Source organism: Agelaius tricolor, unplaced genomic scaffold (genome assembly GCF_023055355.1).
Source record: "Agelaius tricolor isolate 1412-34295 unplaced genomic scaffold, bAgeTri1.0.p SCAF_1, whole genome shotgun sequence".
Taxonomy (NCBI): Eukaryota; Metazoa; Chordata; class Aves; order Passeriformes; family Icteridae; genus Agelaius; species Agelaius tricolor.
The window spans coordinates 60,686,318-60,707,555 of record NW_027269261.1 but is presented as its reverse complement, the minus strand read 5'-3'; the positions used below and the strand labels follow the sequence as shown (position 1 = coordinate 60,707,555).

At 36.4% G+C, this 21,238-nt stretch overlaps 1 protein-coding gene across 5 annotated transcripts in view; it reads left to right on the top strand.

Moving 5' to 3' along the window:
- AKAP7 (A-kinase anchoring protein 7) overlaps nucleotides 1-21,238 on the top strand; it is an 82,134-nt gene that overhangs the window by 30,909 nt on the left and 29,987 nt on the right. For all 5 annotated transcript variants that reach the window (XR_011680638.1, XR_011680636.1, XM_071436587.1 and 2 more), the window contains exon 7: nucleotides 1,626-1,770. Coding sequence is in view for 3 of the 5 variants with exons in the window: in XM_071436587.1 (XP_071292688.1) it covers nucleotides 1,626-1,770 (145 nt within the window). In the remaining 2 variants the exon portion in view is untranslated. The remainder of the gene's footprint in view (nucleotides 1-1,625; nucleotides 1,771-21,238) is intronic.

Here is a 21,238-nt window from a genome sequence, read left to right as displayed (position 1 = left end):
AGCCATGACCTTCCCATGCGCCTGCATTCCTTCATCCTTTCACATCTCACTGCAAGCTGCACTCCAGGAATTGTTCCAGTTACTAAAAATATCATAGTTTTCCCATGGCTGCTTTTCCAAATACCTTTCAGTAGTGCATCACGAGCACGACTCAATTCCTGAGCATTCAACATTTGATTCACACCTTAGCAACTTGTCTTGGACAAGCAACATCCCAATCTCTTGTAAATGTTATTTTTTTATTGGAGCATGAAGTTGTGATTTTTACCTTTTCTTCATTTCATTCCAGAAGAACTCAAGGCTTCACATTTTGACAAGTGTTCTCCTGGCTGAAAAGGTCTTTTTTATTACTAATTGATGTCTAACTGTATTTCCTAGAACTGTCAGCCAAAAAGCAAGGAATGATGATTTAATGTCAGAATAACCTTAGTACATAAGGACTAGTGTAGCCATAGAACAAAAATAGATTAAGTAATTACTGTGAGGATGGAATAAATGTAGACTCCCACAGAGATTTAGACTCTGAAATTTCCATTTCTTGAAATGAAAAGCATCCACCACTAGATGTCATCATTTCAGAGATTTAGGAAATGAAAAGACATTTGACCTTCTCTAAAGTAGATTTTACTTTTCACACTGATGAGCTGCCGAGAAACCACCGGCAAACTGGGACTTTGCAGCCATTGGGGATGTAAAGCCGAGGGTCCAGGATGTTGGCAGGTTGACTGTGCACATACATGGGGGGGTGCGCAGGGAGAGAGGTTGGGGAAGAACACAAAAGAGGAGTGGACGGTGCAGGCTGCAAAATGGGCCAGTCCTGTTTAAAGTGAGGCTGGTGGGTGCACCTGTCCAACTGATTGCCAGGGGCAAATGTCTGTATCCTCCCCAAACTGTGTGTGGGAGTGCAGGTGATCACTGCCAAACCTCAAGCTGGGCCAGCAGCAAGTGGGAGACCTGTGGGCTCAGTAAGAGGCTGGCAATCTGGGCAACGGTGTTGGGGGACACAGGGGCCATGACAGTGCTTCAGGAATGCACAGACATGAACATGGAGAGAAAGTCCTTCTGTCCCTGCCAGGAACGACCTGCACTTGTGTGTCCTGTGAGCCCCATGTGCAGGTGCTGGTGAAGGCAGTGGTATTCCATGTAGCCAGCTGTGTCCTTGTCCTTTGAGCATGGGTATGTGTCTCTAGGAGGTGAAAGCAGCAGGTACATCCATCTCAGAAAACTGCCCTTGATGACCATTTGAGATTCTTCCTAGTAGCAGCATGCTCAGTAATAACAGCAAGAATAATTTCCAGTTACACATTCCATGAACACTGTTGCAAACCATTGGAAGTTAAAGCAGTCGTAGCCTTGTGTATGCCTATTTGTTTCCTACAAGACTGAAAAGGAAGTGGTGAAAGGAGGACTAATGACACTTTTATTTTATTGTTATTTTCTGCAGTAGACATTGCTTCCATATAACAGAAGATTTGGCATATGATTATTTCTGTATTCCTTTTGCATCTTGAAGTACTTTTCCGTACTAACTATACTAATGGTTAAAATGCAAACTATAGGAATTAAATATGAAAATTCAGTGTCTGAGTAGAATGCCTAACTGAATTTTATATTGCTTTTTAAAGGTGAAAAAAATTGACTCTAGTCTGTATGAAGATTTCAAAAACCATTATTTTGGAGATGAGATCTTGCACCGCTTTGATCTTTGCTCCATGTTGAAAAAAAAGCAGCCAAATGGTTACTACTACTGTGAGTCCTCCATTGTTTTTGGTAAGTACATCATCATTTTCTTCTGGTCAATTGCATCTCTGAGTTATATATGTGCAGAGAGCCATTTTTTCTGGAGTGTGTGTTAGGAAATTCTTGTAAGATCCATGGAGTCTGACAGAAATCTCTCCCTCAGCCTTGGCTCTGCAGGAATTCTGTGCTGTGGTTTTCACTGACAGCTAAAGTTTATGTTCAATTATCCATCTCCAGAATCCCGTTCCATTTCTCATCCTAAAATGAGTGTTTAAGATAAGTGAGATGTATCACTCCCCAGAGCTGCTCATCTCTCTGTTGACTTTAAAGACAGACTGTGTGACTAAGTCAGATTAGACACAGTACTTATAGATGATTAAAGCTAAGTGAAATGTCTCTGGTATTGCAGAGAGGTGACCTTACTTGGACTACATTCATGTAGTGAGAGAATTGCAGTGGTACCACAGATTTGAAAATAAGTCTTCAGAATACTGTTAGACTTTAAACATTTTACTGACACCTTGCTAGATTATTACAATGCTAGAAGTCAGAGTTGTGTCTTCCTGCTTTGTCTGAACAGAAATACCACTGTTAGAAGTTAGTGCTGGTTCAGGACTACATGTAGGGCTTTGGTGACGATTTGGTTTTTCCCTTGTGGAGACTTCTTTGTGCTGCAGCATTGTATTAAATACTTAAACATGCCAGGCACCTCACAAATTCTAGTTGTTGTTAATGTTTTGTTTGTGCTTAGGGTCACCTTTTTTAGTTTAGCTAAATTGTTGCCAAAAAAATCAAAAGCAGTTCAGAGGAAAAAAGTATAGGATGTGGCAAAACTATTGCAAAATCCAGATCAGTCAAAATCAAAATTAGATACATTTATACATATTTATTTATCTATAGATTTGTCTTATCATATTTATTACCTTGTGTAATGTATGTCTCATAGTTATGTTTATCTTTGTGTATGTAGCTATATATATAATGTCTTCTGTACGTGTTTGTGCATTTAAATATTACTTATATGCATCCAAATGATTGAGAAGGAGAAATTACGGGATCATTTAACATGGTATAAAATTTTTGATTTGGGTGAAATTGAGGCCCCACTATTTACAAATATTCTTCAGAGTATTCTGGAATATGCTGGAATTTGGTATATAACTCATTACAAAAAAAGAATCTGCTTAGTAGTATATTTGGTAGATATGTTTTTCCCAAACAATTGTTTAAATCTGTCTTCTTGAACTTGTCTTGTTACTGACATCTCAGATTGCTAAAATGAGACAGTCTTTCAGCGGCATTTTGAATGTGAGTCCCATTAAATGGTTTACAACAGCAGTCAATCAACCAGTACTCAAAGCAAGAATCAGATGCTTGTTTGGCTTTAACTCAATCCCAGTATGGCCATGCGTAAAGAATTTATGTGTCATTTTCACAGTCCAAACAGAACTCTGCTTTGAATTATTTTTACATGAGCACCACATCTGACTTACTCTAGCAATAGAGAGAATGGATGTCCTTCACTAAGATTAAGAAAGGGCACTGTTATTATCCCCATTTTTCCCAGTTCTATATGGATTTAGATGCATCTTGGTGAAATATGTGCATTTAGTTTCTTGGTTTTGTACATGTTAATATGTATTTATTTAAAACCAACAAATGAAGGAAAACACTTTATTGGAATGGAGTTAAAATTACTTACTTTTTAATTTCAAAGAAGAAGAAATTTTATTTTAATGAATTTATAAAAATTCCTTTTGATGTGTTTTGAAATGTGATTTGGATGGGGTTTTTTGTAATTATAGGTAGCTAGAACATTAAAATAAGGGATGTAATGTAGTTCTATTAATACATCAAAAATAGTGAATTTTGAAAACTGCTTAATACAGACAAAACACTGTATCCAGGTCTAGTTCTTCCTACATGTACATGTATTCAAGCACTTATCTTTTCCTTGAAGTACACAGAAATTACAGAAACAGAATTTACTTATTACCTAGAGTTTGGTCATGGTTGAGTGTTTTGCATTTAATAAGATGACAAGACCTGAAAGGGGATCAGAATTAATGTCAGAAATCCATTCACAATGGAGATTTGCTTACTACCACGTTCTGGCAGTCAGGATGGCCAAACGTGTCCTGTGGTGCATCAGGCTCAGCATGGCCAGCCAGGCAAGGGAGGGGATTGTCCCGCTCTGCTCTGCACTTGGACAGCCTCACCTCACGTGCTGGGGGCAGTTTTGTGTGCCACAATGTAAAAAAGACATTAAAGTATTAGGGAGTGTCCAAAGGAGAGCGACAAAGATGATGAAGGGCCTTGAGGGGCAGCCATCTGAGGAGCAGCTCAGGTCACTTGGTCAGTTCAGCCTGGAGAAGAGGAGACTGAGGGGAGACCCCACTGCAGTTACAACTTCCTTGAGAGGGGAAGCAGAGGGTCAGCAACTGATCTCTTCTCTCTAGTGACCAGGGACAGGACTTGGGGAAAAGGCAAAAAGCTGAGGTGAGGGAGGTTGAGTACCAGAAAAGGTTCTTCACCCAGAGAGTGGTTGGGCACCAGAACAGGCTCCCAAGGGAAGTGGTCGCAGCCTGACAGAGTTCAAGAAGCATTTCAACAATGCTCTCAGGTGCATGGTGTGACTCTTGGGCTGTCCTGTACAGGGCCAGGAGTTGGACTGGATGATCTCGATGGGTCCCTTCCAGTTCAGCGTGTTCTATGGTTCTATGGCTAATAAGTGTCACAACACATCTCAGCTGCACATTTATTTTAAAGTGGGGGAACCAAAAGATATTGATATGAATAAAAGGCAGCAGTACAATACTTGCTGAACTGCAGCAGTATACACCGCAGGTAATCAGGCTTGGACAGGGTGTTACAGAGCAGCATCATCTAACTTTAGCAGAGCCTACATCTGCACCAGAAGCTTTCTCTGTCTGTGTGCTAGCCCCACAGGGTATGTGTTCAGGAGTTAAAAATTGATGTGATAGTGATGGTAATGTTGAAGCTTCATCTTCAAAGTAGAGTTCAGTTTGATGTTTAAGGCAAACAAAACAGCAAGGCAACAAAGTGTCCTTCTTTGGGCCACCCATCTCATGGCAGCTGTTATATGCTACCTCAAATCCCAAAGAAGGTCAGTGGCTTTCAATCCGACAAATGAATGCTGGAATGAGTTGAGCTTTTCAATATATACTCCTTCATCTCAACAATTGGTCAGTTTTTGATATTGTGGTAAAGATGTTCAATAGATCTTATTGTCAGGAGGAGCATTATCTAAATCTTATGTCAAATATACCTTTAGCATTAAGTATCTCACTTAAATATTTTCCGGATCCATTAATAAAGATTTTTGTAGACTCATTTCAAAGAAAATTGGTTTGTTGTATTGTAGTGTAAAATGAGATAATACACATTAAAGAAAGTTATCACATGCCAACCTGTTTTTTGTGATGTTTCTTCTGAGTGGCTTGTAAGAAGTTTATACATCAGACTTCTCCTGTGCTATCTCTGAGGTGGAGGAACTTCAAGAAGTCTGTTGGTTATTGTTACTTTCTGCACAGCCAAAATTCATATTTCTGGAATGTGGACCAACCTGGCGGTTAAAGTACTCTTACAGTCCCCCTTAATCCTTGCAATCTACCGGTAGCAATATGGAAAATAAAATATCAGACTACAAACATCTGGTTTATCTGCATAAAATCATAATCATATGGTAAAAGGTAATGCTTCTTTCTGCTGTTGTAATAACTCAAAGAGATGCCTTTTTAAGTAGCAGAACACCAGTGAGTCGATTTGCTTTTCAGTGGATCTATGTACAAGTTTGGTTTCCAGTCTGACCTTGTCAACAAGGTCATTCTGCAGTCTCTCTGAGATGGGAGACACCTGCAGGAATTTGCTCTTCCGATTCTAAATGGAGTGTCTAAGGCAGGATCTAAACAGGGTCTGTGATAGCCAAGCTGTGAGCATAAGATGCACTGCTTGAGCAGTTGTTAATATTTGTTAATTAGCTTCCTTGCTAATTCCATATATGTGTATATAAAAAGATGCAAGTTTTCAACTAAATAGCAAAAAGTTGCATTATATTTGTAATCTTCAAGTTTCTGAGGGAGATCAAGAACATTGTGCACAGAACATCTTACAAAAAAAAACCAATTCTGCCAATTGCTGGTGTTAGGTAGGCTATTTAAACCATTTAAGTAACATTTTTGTTCCTTTAATAAACCTGACTAGGCTTTCATGGTGCAGTTTATGCTTCCACCTTACATTGTACAATGCTAGCCAGGCAGTTGCTCAACACCCATGTCTCAAACAAAGATTAAGATACTTCTGATAATAAGTTTCATATGAGCCCTCCAGAGTGAACACGAGTTTGTCAGCAATATGTTTGGGAATACTCACATGGAAGAAAGAATTATGGAAGAAAGAACAGAAGAAAGACTCATCTGTACCTGAAACAGAAAATAGATATGATAATGTCACTCTATGAACTCTGAATAATACTATGAAGAAACAGAAGACTGAAAATAAAGGAATTGGAAACCAATTGATAGTTGGATAGATTGTCAACATCCCTCAGTCTGCTCTTGATAAAAATGCACTTACAGTGTCAAGCAAAAAGTACAGTAGCATTTCACCTTCATCATCAAGGACAAAGGTGTTTCAAATACAGTATGCAGTATGAAGTTTTGGCAGTTTGTCTGAAAGCTTTTTATAGTGGCACTATCTTAAATGAAAAAATATTTCCATTTGTCTCCTGTGGATGCTCTTCTGCTTCTCTGTTTACTGCTGGTTTGACCTCAATGTTGTTGATTTTATTTGTATGGTAATTGAGCATTTTCTCTCATTGGGAACAGCAATGGTAAGCAGGTAAATGCTGCTTTAATTGTCCAGATTCTACACCCAGCAAGACTACACATATTATGTGTTGGTTTCTTTTCACCTTCCTTCTTAATTGCATGACAGTGAATCCCTGTCTGTAAAATAATGATACATTCTTTAGTTGTACCTGTTACTTGCCCTTCTTTCCTCTTTGTAATTTCAAAATACCCTTAGGCTTTTTTCTTTCACTTCTTAATTTTCTTTTCTTGATAGTATATTTGTAGCCTAGCTTCTACTTTCTCCACCCTATTAGGTTTTGAGTAACTGTTGTTGAGATTCTTGCATATCTCTGGCACTTCTACCGAATTTTAATTAATTATATGGTAGTCATGGTGCTTCTGGATAAAAATGTCTTGGGTGGTTTCCCAGGGGCTGTTTCTTAACATTAGGAATTAGTAATTAAATCACTGTTTGTGTTGAGTTTATCCAGAACTGCTGCAATCTTGTGCATGCAGTGTGCTGAATAAGTATTTGCCTAAATAAAAAGCAACAGGTATTACATGCTAATCAGTAAAGTCTTTCCCTAAAGCACTGTTTCTCAGCTGAGTCATGTGGTGGAATGTTGACTTATAAAAATGGTTCTTTTAAACATGGCAGAGAAAAATTCATATATTGGTTATTAACCTAGAAGCCAGGCTCTTTATGGACACTAACTAGAAAGTAGCAATCCAGGGGTTTCTTACACACATCAAATATTTTTTTTATTTACTAATGACAATAGAGTAGTGCCATATTGATTCCTTTTCACTACTTCTGCATTAGAACTTGATGGATGGGCTCTAGCAATGTATTTCATCTTGTATTGCTACACTGGGCAGTTGCTTCTGTATTTGTTAATTTTCTGCTATTGATCACTAGTATCACATTTTTCATAATGAGATAGTGTTTTTGTATTAGTTTTGTAATAGCAGGTATGACCTAAAAGCTGTACGGTTACTTACTGTGTTTGGATAAGGAGAAGAAGCTAATTAAGAGGGAGGTAACCAAAATGGTTTGAAAACTGAAGTTTTCATTTCAGAATAATATTTAATTGTTCTGAGGAAAATCCTAATATTTGAGCTTTAATGTTGGCAAGTATATGGCAAACTTTTCATGAGACTATGACAGGGAGCTTCAAAGGCAGGAACATGATGTTTAGAATTCAATCATTCATCTCCTAGTACTGAAAAGAGGCAAAAAACCTTCTCATCACTTTCTGTGATAATGAGATTTATTTTTTGTATTTGATTATGAGATTTACTTTATTGTACAGGATCATTTTTGCTACACTCTTTTTAAAATATCATAATGCAATTCTGTTCAAAAGACTATTTTCCTTTGTTTTTCAACAAAAGAGTATTTGAAGTAGTGATGTGTTTTTATGCCAGAGCTGTTATCTGTCGCAGACATCTTTTCACTAAAAATCCTTTCTTTAGGATTTTTCCTTCTGAGAAGCTGAGAGACCTCAGAGACAGAATGTAAACAATGGTTGTCTGCTGCTGTAGAATGCAACAGGTCTACCTGTGATTGGCCCATTTTAGATGTGTATAATTAATGGCCAATCAAAGACCGAGCTACCTCAGAGTCCGAGAGAGCTGCCTTTGTTATCATTCTTTTCTTTTCTATTCTTAGCTTAGCTACCTTCTGAGGAAACCTTTCCCTTCCTTTTTTTTTAGTATAGTTGTAATGTAATATATATATATCATAAAATAATAAATCAAGCCTTCTGATCATGAAGTCAACATTCTTGTCTCTTCCTTCACCTGAAAACCCCTGTGACCATAGTCACAGTTATCAGTAGTTGAAAATAAGTCAAAATAAGTTTTTCCGAAATGGTTTTCAAAAATATGTTCAAACAATGGGATTAAACTGATAAAGTAAATCTAACAGGAGAGCACAAGGTCTTACTTGACGTCAGTAAGATTGTGATTCATAGCTGAAAATTTAGTTGAGTATATGAAAAAGGCAGAATTGACTTTTCACAACAGAACATAGTGTGCTATAAAAAAATAATTTAATAACATCCAGCAGGTTTTTAGTGTCTTAAGTATTAATGCTTTAAAGATATTTTCCTCAGCAGACTTTGGTGTTCAAACAACAAATTTATTTCTAAATTTAATATATTAAAAATACTTTGAAAATGTGTAAAACATTTATTTCAATATTAATTGCAAAAAAGTAAACAGACCACTTAGGTGGTGTGGAGTAAACAAAATATGTAATATTCTTTATGGAACGGATCAGTAAATATATAAAATTCTTTCATTGAATGGATCAGTAGAAGATAATTAATTTATATTCTTAAAATTTTGCTAGCTAGAAAGGTGCTTTTGTTGATACAGATTACTTGTATAGTGTTGACATCAAATAAAAGGTATGTTAGTTTTACCATAATCAAATTACTCTCTTTCTGCAATTTCTGAGTCTTTTTCAGTAGTTTGAAGGTCCTTGAATGAAAGGACAACCAGTTTTCCACTGTTCAAATGTCACCATTTTTTAGTTGTTTCTGGTTAGTGTAGAACTCCAACCCAATGTGAGGCATGGTTCCACAGTCTGTAGGCTTCCTACCTAATCCTTATGAGGTATTCTAAAATAAGATATGGTTGCAGATCTGTAGAGGTCTGTAGCTCTACCTCTAGTAGAGGTCTGTAGCTCAGGGATTATGACAAATGCTGACATAAAAATGCAGGTGTTGGGGAAAAGGGCTTGTTTTGAGTTATACCACAAGTTGAATTTCTCTTTCATGACAGTACTCAGCAATTTATCAAAACAGGTATTTCTAGGATAGAAACAATAGTTTTCTTATTCTGACTGTGCATTAAATATTTTTGAGGCCCCTAGTATTTCCAAACGTAGATTCTTTTAGTGAAAATAATTTCAAGATAAATTGTGACATATTTTAAAGATGCATTGTTAATGTGGCTTGTACTGTCATTTCATTTCCAGCAAGACCACAATGTGCTGTTTCTCATGGAAGCAGTAGAATCTAAGACAAAGATTACATCAACCACAAGCTAAAACATGACATCATTGTTTTAACAGTAGCCTTCCAAGTTACTTGGTTTTGATCTGTTCTTAAACACAACAGAGAGTGTTGTCAGAGTATCTGCTGAATACATAGTATGTGATCTTCTATTTTTCAATGAAGATAAGATATTTAAGGTCTACATTAATATTTGATGACAGCTAATAGACCTGAACCACCCATGGCATAAGTTTTGTGGCATTACTCCAGTGTTTGATCTACCTCGCTCACTTGTGCTGTGGAAGTGACAGTGAGAACTTGGGATCACGTGGAGATGACAATGCTAAATGCAGCTGTTCTTCCTGCTTCTCAAGTGTGGGTGCCACCACTAGGCTGATGCTATAATCTTTAGCTGTGTACTAATTTCTATACCAGCAGCAGCTCAGGAGGTTTACATGGCCAAAGCTGTGGTACCCAGGCGTAGATTGAACATACAAACATACTGATAATTACCAGGTATACTTACAGACATCTGAAGGTAGGGTTCCAATATTTTAACTTTCTAAACATGTGTACTGTTTATTTTCTGAGACAGTGTGCGTTCACGCTGCTTGCATTCTGGGCAAATATTCGGGGATATGTGGCTGCCAGAGTGCTGAGCTTGTCAGTTTCAGTTGGCAGCACAGATTTCTATTCACCTGAATTTGGATCAGCTATTGGTACAGCAAGGATGTCCTCCCTAGACTACATGGTTTTACTTTAGGTAAATAGTTTACTTTCTGAAGTCCAAAGACATTACAGTCAACCCATACTTTTAAAAACCTCTGCTGTTACTTCATGTTTTGCAAAGAGCAGGTTTGACTTACAGAATTCTGAGTAGCCATCCATAGCCTAGGGATTATACCAGAAAGTAATTGCTGACTGAAGACTGTTTGAAAAACCTTTTGCCTTTTAAATCATTTATTTAGAGAAGCAGTGAAAATGCCACAAATGAATTTTAATACCTAGGCTGTCATAGCTTTTTTTTTTTAATGTTTAAGATGTTTTGAACCAGAAACCTTAGATACTGAACTTTATTGTTTTAATCAGGAGAACAAACAAAAGCCTTTCTTACACATATAAATGCTCCTAATTAAATGCTTTTGGAAAGTGGGTCAAGCTGAACAGGAACAAAGCACTCTCTTATTCCAAAATAAGAGTGTTCACATATGGAATCATTCAGAAACAGCTCTTAGTACTTTAAAATTCCCAGGCAATGCTAATCTGTCTTATCTTTTAAATGCAGGCAAGCTCTATAGTTTTCCTTCCCCATTCCTATCATATTGCAGATTCAAAACATGTTGGATGTTAAAATTTTTCATCACTTGATTAGGTTGTTACACCATGTCTGGAAGAAGGGCAGATTTGTTAGTGTGTCTTTAATATTAGAAATGTTATTTTCACATGAAAGCAAGTAAAAGCAATCATTATTTTGCATGGGATGTACTCTTTCAGATGATTATGTTGAATTCTTTATCATCTTTTTTATTGGTGAATTCAGCTTTCTATACATTGTAATTTCCTTTCCCGATGTCTGCAATATCTCAAATAGCATATCATCCACAATCCAGATTATAGTTACACTATTTCCTTTTTCCAGTTGTCTTGCAGTTAACTAGTCAGAGTCTCTATTTTAATTTTTTTTTTATTCCCAGAAATATGCAGAATATCTGGTTTAACTCTATTCATCTTTCATTACTTGGGCTGGTTTGAATGTACTTAATGGTTATCTCTAGTCTTGGGATAGCTTTTCTTAATTTCTGAGAACACAAAACACATGAAGGTATTCTATGTCTCCAAATGGAGTTTGAAATGTTGTAGTACAACTCTTTCTATATAGGCATAAAACTGTATGCATTTCAGAGCATACCAAAATCTATAATTTGAAATACAGATGTGTAAACCCTAATGTCCTAGTTATTTGAGAACTATTGCAAATATTTCCCAGATAAAGAGTCATCTGTATTTTTACTTCTTCTCTGTATCATGGTGCCTTTTATTGGCTTATATGACCAACTTGAACAATGTTGTCGTGTTAATTCAGGTGCTTATGAGGAACAAGGACTAAGGTTTTCAAGATTTAGTAATTTCTTACTGCTCTTTCTGCATGTTCAGTTTTAAACTCTCCACTTACTTTCAATCCTTTTCTTCACTTCTTTATCTGTTTGGAACTTAAGTAGTACAGGGCCAGTGGTGGTGGGGTTCACCTAATGAGATTCTAAGGAAAAGAAAATTATCTTGGGAGAATATTGGTTTTTGTTAGTAGATTTTAAAGGTGAGAATTATTAAGTAGAATGCAATAGCTGAATACAAAATTTTTTTGATTGTTTGGACATATTTGAACTATTTAGCATCCCTTTGTTTAGAGGAAGGATCTTGTCTAAATAAGTTGTGCTGCACAAATATGTGGAATTAGTCAGCTGCATATACCTGATAAGTTTCTCTTCTGTACCAGTAGCTATTCTGATTGTTCAACTTTTATTTGAATATTTTTGTCTTTATGGTTTATTTATATAGAGGAAGAATCTGTAAGGATTTGTGTTTTGTCACATACATACATTTTTTCAATGTCAATTTACATTTGTGCAAATCCAAGTGTGATGGTCTGGCAGTGCAGTTATATTAATAACATTGTACTCATAGGGCAAATACAATAAGAAATCTATAGATCTTCAGACTCTCTTTTAAGGGCTGTTTTCCCAAACAAATTTTGGTCTACAGTGCTGGCCCACAATCTCTTGCACTGTGAAGTACAACATGTACTGAATGTATGTTATCTACTAGCTAAAAAGTGCATTTTATAGGTGTATTATGTTGAAAAGTCCTTCTGTTTCTTATTAGAGGAGGGGATTGTTACATATCCTTGTGTATAAATAAAATTTAGAAGTCAAAAAAAGATTTTAGATTAATATCTTTTGTAGGAATTTGTCCCCAAAATGAGATGCCTCCATTTCCACTTGTGTGGAGTCCAGTATCTCAGAGTAGAGTCAAGCAAGGCTGAACTGAATCCTGCATTAAACAAGGCAGGCATCAACACCTCTTTGTCTTACTTTGATTTCTGAGTTAGGCATCTCACCCAACTGGGATCCAAAACCTCTGCTTATGATACATTGGTACTTAAATCAGGTTTCACATTTTATTTTAAAGAGGAAATACATTTTACATACATAGTTTGCTTGCAAATGAAATTGGACATTTGGATTTTTTCTTCTCTCATCTTGGGAAAATTCAAGCCCCCAAAGACTAGCAAAGCCACAAATGGTGGCTTAGTGTGGAAGCTTAATGATGCAGCAGTGTTCTTCAAGGAGCTTCACCAGAGCAGCAGAGAATTCAGACATCACGGAGTCAAAGAATCACCACTGCCCCAAATCAGACTCTGTAATCCTGTGATTGTTTCCTGGAGTGTCTAGTCTTACAGAGGTCACAAGCACAATGCTAAAATGCTCACTGAACTCTTAATCTTTTGACTGATTTAGAAAAGGGAGTGTCCAGTTTCTGGATCCTAAGCTCAGGCTGTTCAATCTGAGCCAGTTCTGAACATGACTATTTCTGCCACTGGACAGCAGGAGAATATGTGGGGTTTATTCAGTTTCTGGATGCAGATGCATCACTGCTGGCAAAATGCTCAGTTTGGTGCTTGTCTTTTTTTGGTTTTCATTAGAAACAAATTATCAATATATAGGATTCATACATACATGCATACATATTATATTTATGTCCCTGTGTGTGTGTTTGCATACTTGCATATAGTGCACATGCATGCATGTTTACAGTTAGGTGATGTAAAACACTGCTTTTAAGCAGCTCTTTTCTTGCTGAAATCCTTGCAATCAATTCTGCCACAGCAGTGGGTGATGTTTGTTCGCATGGAGGAAGTTAAAAAAAGCACAGCAGAAAAGCATTGAATAAATGTGGGTTTGGACAGCCTTTGTCTATGGGACTTGTATGATACCTTGACATATATCCAAGCTGCTTCCTTCCAGTTGCACAGTAGATGAAACATGTACTATTGCTAGTACATGTTTCATTGAAGTGTTCCTTTTCTTTGGAGACAGTTCAGAGAATCTCATACATGAATGTCCAGCATCTTTTCTGACTGTTGCATGTTGTTATCTTTTGTATATGAGCTTATTTTTCAAGCTATGCTAGCTGTTGAATTCTTATGTAAGAGGTTCCTTAGTATGTAAAAAATTAATGTTTAACATCGTAATCAAAATACATAGAAAAGTCCTGTTTCATCAATTAGTATAAAATAGCAATTTTGAAATCAGAACAGATACTGGCAATATTACCAGTGATTTCTCCTCTCTCCAAAAATATTTATCATTGCTAAGGATAAAAACAATGTCTTTTTCCCTTCTCAAGGAGTTGTACAGTACACAGAAATTTTATGGAAATAATCAGAATGAGAACAAACAAAAGAAACTGCTTTACTTCATCTGATGCCTGCTTACATGAGTAAATTTTGTAAAGAAATACTTTTCAATACATTGAGGTAAAGAGAAAGATTTTGTTATTTCACTTATTTGATTTTGTATCCTCTTGTTCACAGAGCAAATGCAGAATCACATTCCCTTTTTTATGACCTTTATAAATACCACTGTGTCCTTGGAGTATAGAAATATGTGGGAATGCCTACTCAGTTAATTACATTTTACTCAGTTAATATAATAAGTATCTCAGTCTCCCAATTCTTAAATTCGTTTTTAGGAATGAAAATATTTTTCTGAAAATGGCACAGTTTTTGCACAAATAGGTAATAGGTGTTCATATATGAAACTAAAATTCCAGAACACGCTTCCTTCATATTTATAAATCTTAAATACTGAGATTGGAAGGCAATAAACGTATTTCTAGGTGAAGATACAAGAAGGTCTGTGATCCTAACTCATTTATTTATGAGAACCTTCCAGTAAATCACTTCTAGTGTTAGATCACTTTGGACTCCATAGTTTTCTAGGACTTTGAGATTATGCGCTTTCAGAGTTCCATATCTTATATTACGTAGATATCACTTTTATATCTTTTTATAGAGATATGATGGAAAATCACAATGCATAATCTTTGCTTCACTTGTTCTTACTTTACGTTTTTCTTCTTCCAAGTATGCCTAACATTCAGATTAACTGTTGCCAGTAATCTTACGTGATCTACAAAGAAACGTATCAATTTATTTAAAAAAACATATCTTTTAAATCTGTAATCCTATTCTGTTAATGTCTGAGTCTCTTGGGTAAGTCCTGTAATTACATCTACATTATTTTAGTTAGCTCCAATATTTTATCTCATCTGTAATTAGAGGCCAGTGAAAAACTGGCAGAACTATTTGTTTAAATCAAAATTAGGAGGCAGTTGATCTGTAGCAGAAGAATGGCTGGGTTCTAGATTAAGTCTCTGTTAACTTTAGGACAGGACTTGATTCTCTTGTTACTTAGGGGGTTTAGAGAAGAATGTATGAAAGGAATAACAAGAATCTGTGTATGAGTAACCAAAGTGAGTTCACAGTCATCTGAGAAAGCAAAAGCTGGCTGGCATTCCCAGTTCTCCTTTTCTTTCCATTTAGAATGAGTTTTCTGCTTCGGCCTCAGGAAAATCTTGGAGCAGAATAGCGAAAGGAATGAGTCAGTGTTACTGCCTGTCCTGATCCTTTAGCAGAGTCTCTCTGGCACTTCTCTTTGTGATGATAAATCTGGTAGATTCACACATAGGCAGTCATGGCAGTGTAATGCCTTTTAGTTAAAATTACACCAGCAGTTACCCAGCTTTCAAACTGTTGGTGTGTTTGTGATGTGTTGATAGACCATATGCTAAGGGGTCAACTGGAAGTGATAAATGCAGATTATTCACTGCACTTACTGCAGAGATATATTAATAATGAATGCATTTTTTGTGCCTGTTTTTGAGATGAACATTTCAAATTCCATGGTCTTTCCCCCTTTCCTTTCATAGTGTAAATTTAAACAGTGATAAGAAAAAGGCAAAAGGAAAGAAGCAGCTTTTTAAAATTACAGTCAGTAAATGATTGCTGGACTAAATGTTCACAATATTCAAGAATATGTGAACTAGATCCTGAAATATTTTCCAATTTCCAATTTTTGTCTTTTTAGGAAGGAGTGAGAGCAAAATTTTCCTGAAATAAGTTTTATTTTAACTTGTATACTCAGAAGAGAGCATTAACAGTTTAGCGCATTTGTTGTTTGCAAAAGATTGTTCTTTGTTTATCAGTTTTAGCTGAACATAGATTTGAGCTTCACCTGGCATGTGCTGCTTTAAGTAGCATTGTGCATATCAGATGAAAGCCACGGTGCTGCACATTAATCAGATAAAACAATTCAAACAAGAGGGTAGCATGAAGGATTCATACTTGGTTTCTATTTGAAACTCAAGGTAGTGAGCTCTTTGCTGAGGTGAATGGGTTTAGATAGCCCAAAAAGATTATATTCCTGAGGAATCTCACAATTGTGTGGTGCAAGTGTGGGATGGGAATATTTTGCCTGCTGCCAGTGGCCAAAACATGAGCACTGGGGGAGAATTAACTGCTTGGCAGACTAAGCTGCTTTCTCATCTCATTGGCATGGAGGAAACTAGAATTCTCTGGGCATTGACTTTGGCCTGACTCCTTGCCGATTTTAGGAGGAGTCAATCTCTTAAAATTGAGGATTGATTAGGACTGAACATGATCACTGGTCAGAGCATCCTTCTTCCTCCTTGCTCCTTTTACAGACCTTCTTTCCACTGTGGCTGATCTTTTTGAAGGACTGTTGGCTGTGGAAGAAAAGGCTGTATTTAAGAATTTATTCAAACGTAGAAATTAATTTTCTGAAAGGTTTTGAGGTGAAATATGTGATTTCAAAGGAAATCATTAATCCTTTTCTTTCAGAATATTTATTTTCTTTATAATCTGACCAAAGAGATTGGTTAAGCTGTGTTCCATGTACAGTTTACTAATGCAAACAGCCCTTTCCACTGCCACATCTTACTCTTGTTTACTTTTTATACAGCACATGAACAGATTTCAGTGAACTAATTAAGGTGCAGACTAGCTGATGACATCAAAACCTTCCTTATTAATTGTGGTTTTTAAATACAAGTTGTACATGGATTCCTTTACTGACTTTATGCTACTTTACCCCCGCCTCAATCATTAAAAGCCTTTGATACAGCCTCAAAAACATAGATGTAACACAGTAATCAGTATTGGTCCCTATATTTCTGTTCTTTAATTCTAAGCACTTGTTTGCACAGTACCAAATATACCAAATACCTCATTTTCACTGGCATTCAGGAATAATATGGCAAAAAGTTGAAGAATTACATAAAATACAGGGTATTTGTTCTCACTAGGAAGTCAGGGAAAAAAGCCCTTTTTCTACTAATTTCCAGAATTTCAAATAGCATCGGGCATCTGTCTATTCAATATTTAATTTTTCCTCAGACTGTAGAAATACATATTTAAGGAGCTTTCTGCGGTTGTACCATCAAGTACTTCTAAAATAAATGAAAACTTTTACAGAAAGGACCGCCTTAAATATTAATTTTTATTTTGACTTGCATTCTTTCCAGAAGTTTTAACAAGCAGGGGAAAAGGAACTTTGTAATTTCTCAGAAAATTAACAAATGGGCATCGGAGTACCAAATGTAGGAGATCAGGGAAAAGCTGCAATACTGAGGGGTTGTTGCAACAGGAGTGAGAAGGGGACTGCAATAAGGACCTCCCTGGGCAACCTTATGCCAGCTAAATTTTGGGCACATTCAGTGAGTTATTTATGTATTTAAGTATTCCAAACCCGAGAAGAATTTCAGTAAAGAATGGTAATGAAGAACAATACGTCAGCAATAAAATACTGACTAGGGTCAGTGGCGGTAGCAGATTGGATACACAGAACTGTGGTACAGTGTCAGTGCATTTCAGTGACTTTCATGACAGTCTTTGATGGGAAAAAATATTAGTAGTCACAATTAATTGTAATTTCTTTTTTTCCTTTTGGAAAAAAGTGTATTCAATTTGCTTGTTCTTAGTGGAGAACTCATTTCAGGTTTTTTAACAAGAATTGTTCTTCTAGTCTATGCACAACAGCACTTCAGAAAGAAAATTTTAATGTAATGTGATCAAAAATATATGCTCATTGCAAAAAATATCTTACTGTGCTGTGTGCATAAATGTAAAAATTTGTCATGTTTGAATGAAGAACAAAGGAAAGATGTACAAGAATAGATCTCTTAACTTCTTTTTCTTGGTAGCAGGGTTTCCCAGATCTTCAAAATAATAATTTAGAAACACTACATGTAATCAGGAAAATAAAATATTCAAAACAACATTTGGAGAAAAAACCGAAAGTCCTCTTAAAACAAGGCAAACTGTATAGTGATAATTTGTTGGAAATTAAGATTTACCAATGTAGATGTCAGAACATAGTCATTAAACCCTTGCTACTGCCACATCGTACTCTTGTTTAATTTTTATACACATAGGGAAAACACCTATCATTATTTTGCTGTAGTAAATAATCTGAAAGTTAAATGAATCTTTTATATTCTCCTTAAAATTTCTTTGGTGCTCTAACAGTCAGGTTGACTCTCAGTAAACCATCACTGGGCAATAATAGCTGGCTGTAGCTACTGACCACTGCGTAGAATTGAGACAGCATGCTAGGAACAGAATTCTTTTCAAGCTTATTATCTCAGCTGCTCAGTTTCCTTATTTCAGAAGGAAAAATATGTAAGTACCAAAACTTTTCCCTTGACTTATGTTTCAGTTTTTTGCACACATGGCATTTAATAATTCATATTAAGATAAGAGAGTCAGGATTTTAAAGGGCGTTTCCCTCACAATAATGAAAGTATCCTTCAGTTTCTGTTCCTCATATTTATTTATATCCTTAATCTTTCTTTTTCACAGAAACAGCAGGAACTACTTGAATATTGAATGAAATAAATTCTTAGGAGGTCTCAGAGGCTTAGGCTTGTAAACTGAGCCTTGGCAAGACCCTGAAGTATGAGGAGGACCTTGCCCTGGTTTTCCACATTGTCATTGTCATGGGACTTATCTACAAGTCTTTGTATGTCAAAGGGGATGCATTCTTGTACTGGCAGTCCAGTATGAAAGTCCCTCTCACACACATCCTCTGAGTGAGGCCAAATCACTTCAGGAATAGATGGGCTACCTTGGGAGGTATACACTATAGGTGGTCACTCTGCAAAGAAGGGGGCCATGACATGTTTGTGGTTTGCACCCAGAAGTGCTGTATGGCTTATTCTAAATGTGGTTCTGAATGCATTCCTGAGGGTAACAACTAGTACTGTTTGCAGATTTGGTCGTGAGCCTTGCCCTCAGGTTGCACTTAAAATAGAAGGCAGGCTCATTGGTGGCTGGCATCCCAGCCTTTCCTGAAAGGTACAGTGTGTTCCAGAAATGGAACTCACAGGAATAGTGATTTGCAGTGAGTAGGAGCAAGATTCTCTCTCTAGAAGGCAGTGTTGTAAAACACATATTAGTGGTGAGAGTTCCCTGGAGGATTTTAATGTGGTTTTAAAAAGCATAGCTCAAATATGCACTCCTGTTTTATAATGCAAATGCCAACTCATTATCTCCTTTTTTTTTTTTTTTTTTTTTTTGTATAATGCATATTTCTAGGAATATTCTTAAGATATTGAAAGAAAATAAAATACATTAAATTTGATTTAGGCTCATCACTTAAGCTTTTTCTCCAGAAAAATAGAATTGGAACTGTTTTCAGAAAGACACAATTGAAAAATTGTTAAAATTATACAATGCATTACAAACCAAGTAAGAGTGGGAGCATAGTCTGCACTGTCAAACACAGTAGAAAAATGTTTGCATATTGGCAAGTCCAACAGATCATTTATTTATCCCTGTTTTATCTTCTAAATGGGGATTGTAATTCTGATTTGGTAGATGCTCCCAAAACAGAACTTACAGTGATATACTGCCTTCTGCACCTCTGTGTGTGTGTATGTGTGTTTTTATACATAAGCTTGGGAACAGCTTAGGTTCTGAGTGCAGAAATACTTTTAAATTGAAATGCAGATCAGCTTTTCCTCCTCACCCACTTTTTACATAATTTGCACCACAAGCATCATCTAAAAAAAGCTAGGTTCCTTCTGATCAGCTGAACAGTATTCAAGAGCATTAAGAAGGCTGAAATTGCCTCTGCTTAAAATGAATATGTTTTAGTTTCTCTTAGTCCTTATCTGCTGTAAGGAGAGAGACTTTCCAAGATTCAAAACCATACTTTCTGCTCGGGGAGGCTGATAATTCTGTTTGCTGGTGTTGTTTCCATCACTTTGTTTTGGGTAATCTGAACAGCCATCCTTGATAAAGGATGGTACCTTGCCATTCTTTACCTGGCAAAATTTTACTGCTCTGTTTCAATCCCAAGGTGTCCTTCAGTTTCTCTGCCTCCCAACAAAATATATACCAGTATCCCTTGGGGCCTATTCATTTTTAATTATGCTTTGGCTGTTTAGGCCTCATGTGGCTAGAGTTATTATAATTCTATATCCAGTCACATGTGCCTGATACAGCTGAAAGCTTTGCTGCTCTGCTGTAACTTCTGTCAAAAATGTTCTTTGTATATCTCACCAAAATTTCAAGAGAGGTCCAAACAGAACAAATGGCAGGCCTTGAGCTAGCAAAGCACTGAAAATGTGATCAGACCCACTTTTGTTACTGAATATCGTATTTAAAATATTTAAGATGGACCCTTTCCAGCTCTGGAGGTTTCAATGGACTTGATGGTTCCTACCCTCATTCCAGAAGTTAGAATGCATGTAGAATGATGGGGCCAGTGTTAAAAAGCCAGATCCCTCCTTGAATCCTCTGTTTCTTCCTTGTACCCACAGTCGTGCTTTTGTATTTTGTTAGTTTTGGCTTAAAAATGGTTTATAGATGGATGAAAGTGGTCTATCACTGATTGTGACTATTCCAGAATTGCTTAATAGATTATTGTCATCCTGACATCCATGGATTGCCAGGACTGCTTAGAAAGTGATCAGTAAGAACTGTGATTATTGCATGTTTTAACAGAAGGATTCTTGGGTTTAAGTACAAGAGTACTTTGTGCTTCTTGATACTGCTTGGTTAAACATACTTGTGGAAAGATGAGAGCACCAGGAGCTCTGTATTCGTTTAGGTGCTATATAGATGTGATATGTGTATATAGAAGGAGATTATGCTTACAGAAAACTTAAAAATATATATTAATGTTTGTTTTATTACTTAAACATTTTTGATTGTTGGGGTTTTTTCTCTTTTTTTTTTTGGTTGAGAATATTTGGGGGGTTTTCCTAAACTGTTGTCTGTCTTGTTTTGATCCTGAACTGAATGGAAGATACTGCTCACTCTTAGAAATACTTTCTCCATGCTTAGATAACTGTCTTCACTTATGCCCTCTAGTATTCATGTTTAATTCATTTATGTTGTAGAATATGGGTCATGTTCTTTTCTTTTTGCTCTGGGTTAGGCTGACAGCATCTCCTCAAGTGAGGCAACTACATAGCTCAAAGGAATTTCATTGAATACAGAATGTAAAAATTGTTATAGTTACTTAAAAAACTTGTATACTGTCCTGATTTTTTATTTCTGCTACTGGAAGATAAAATTCTTTAAACAGTAGATGATCT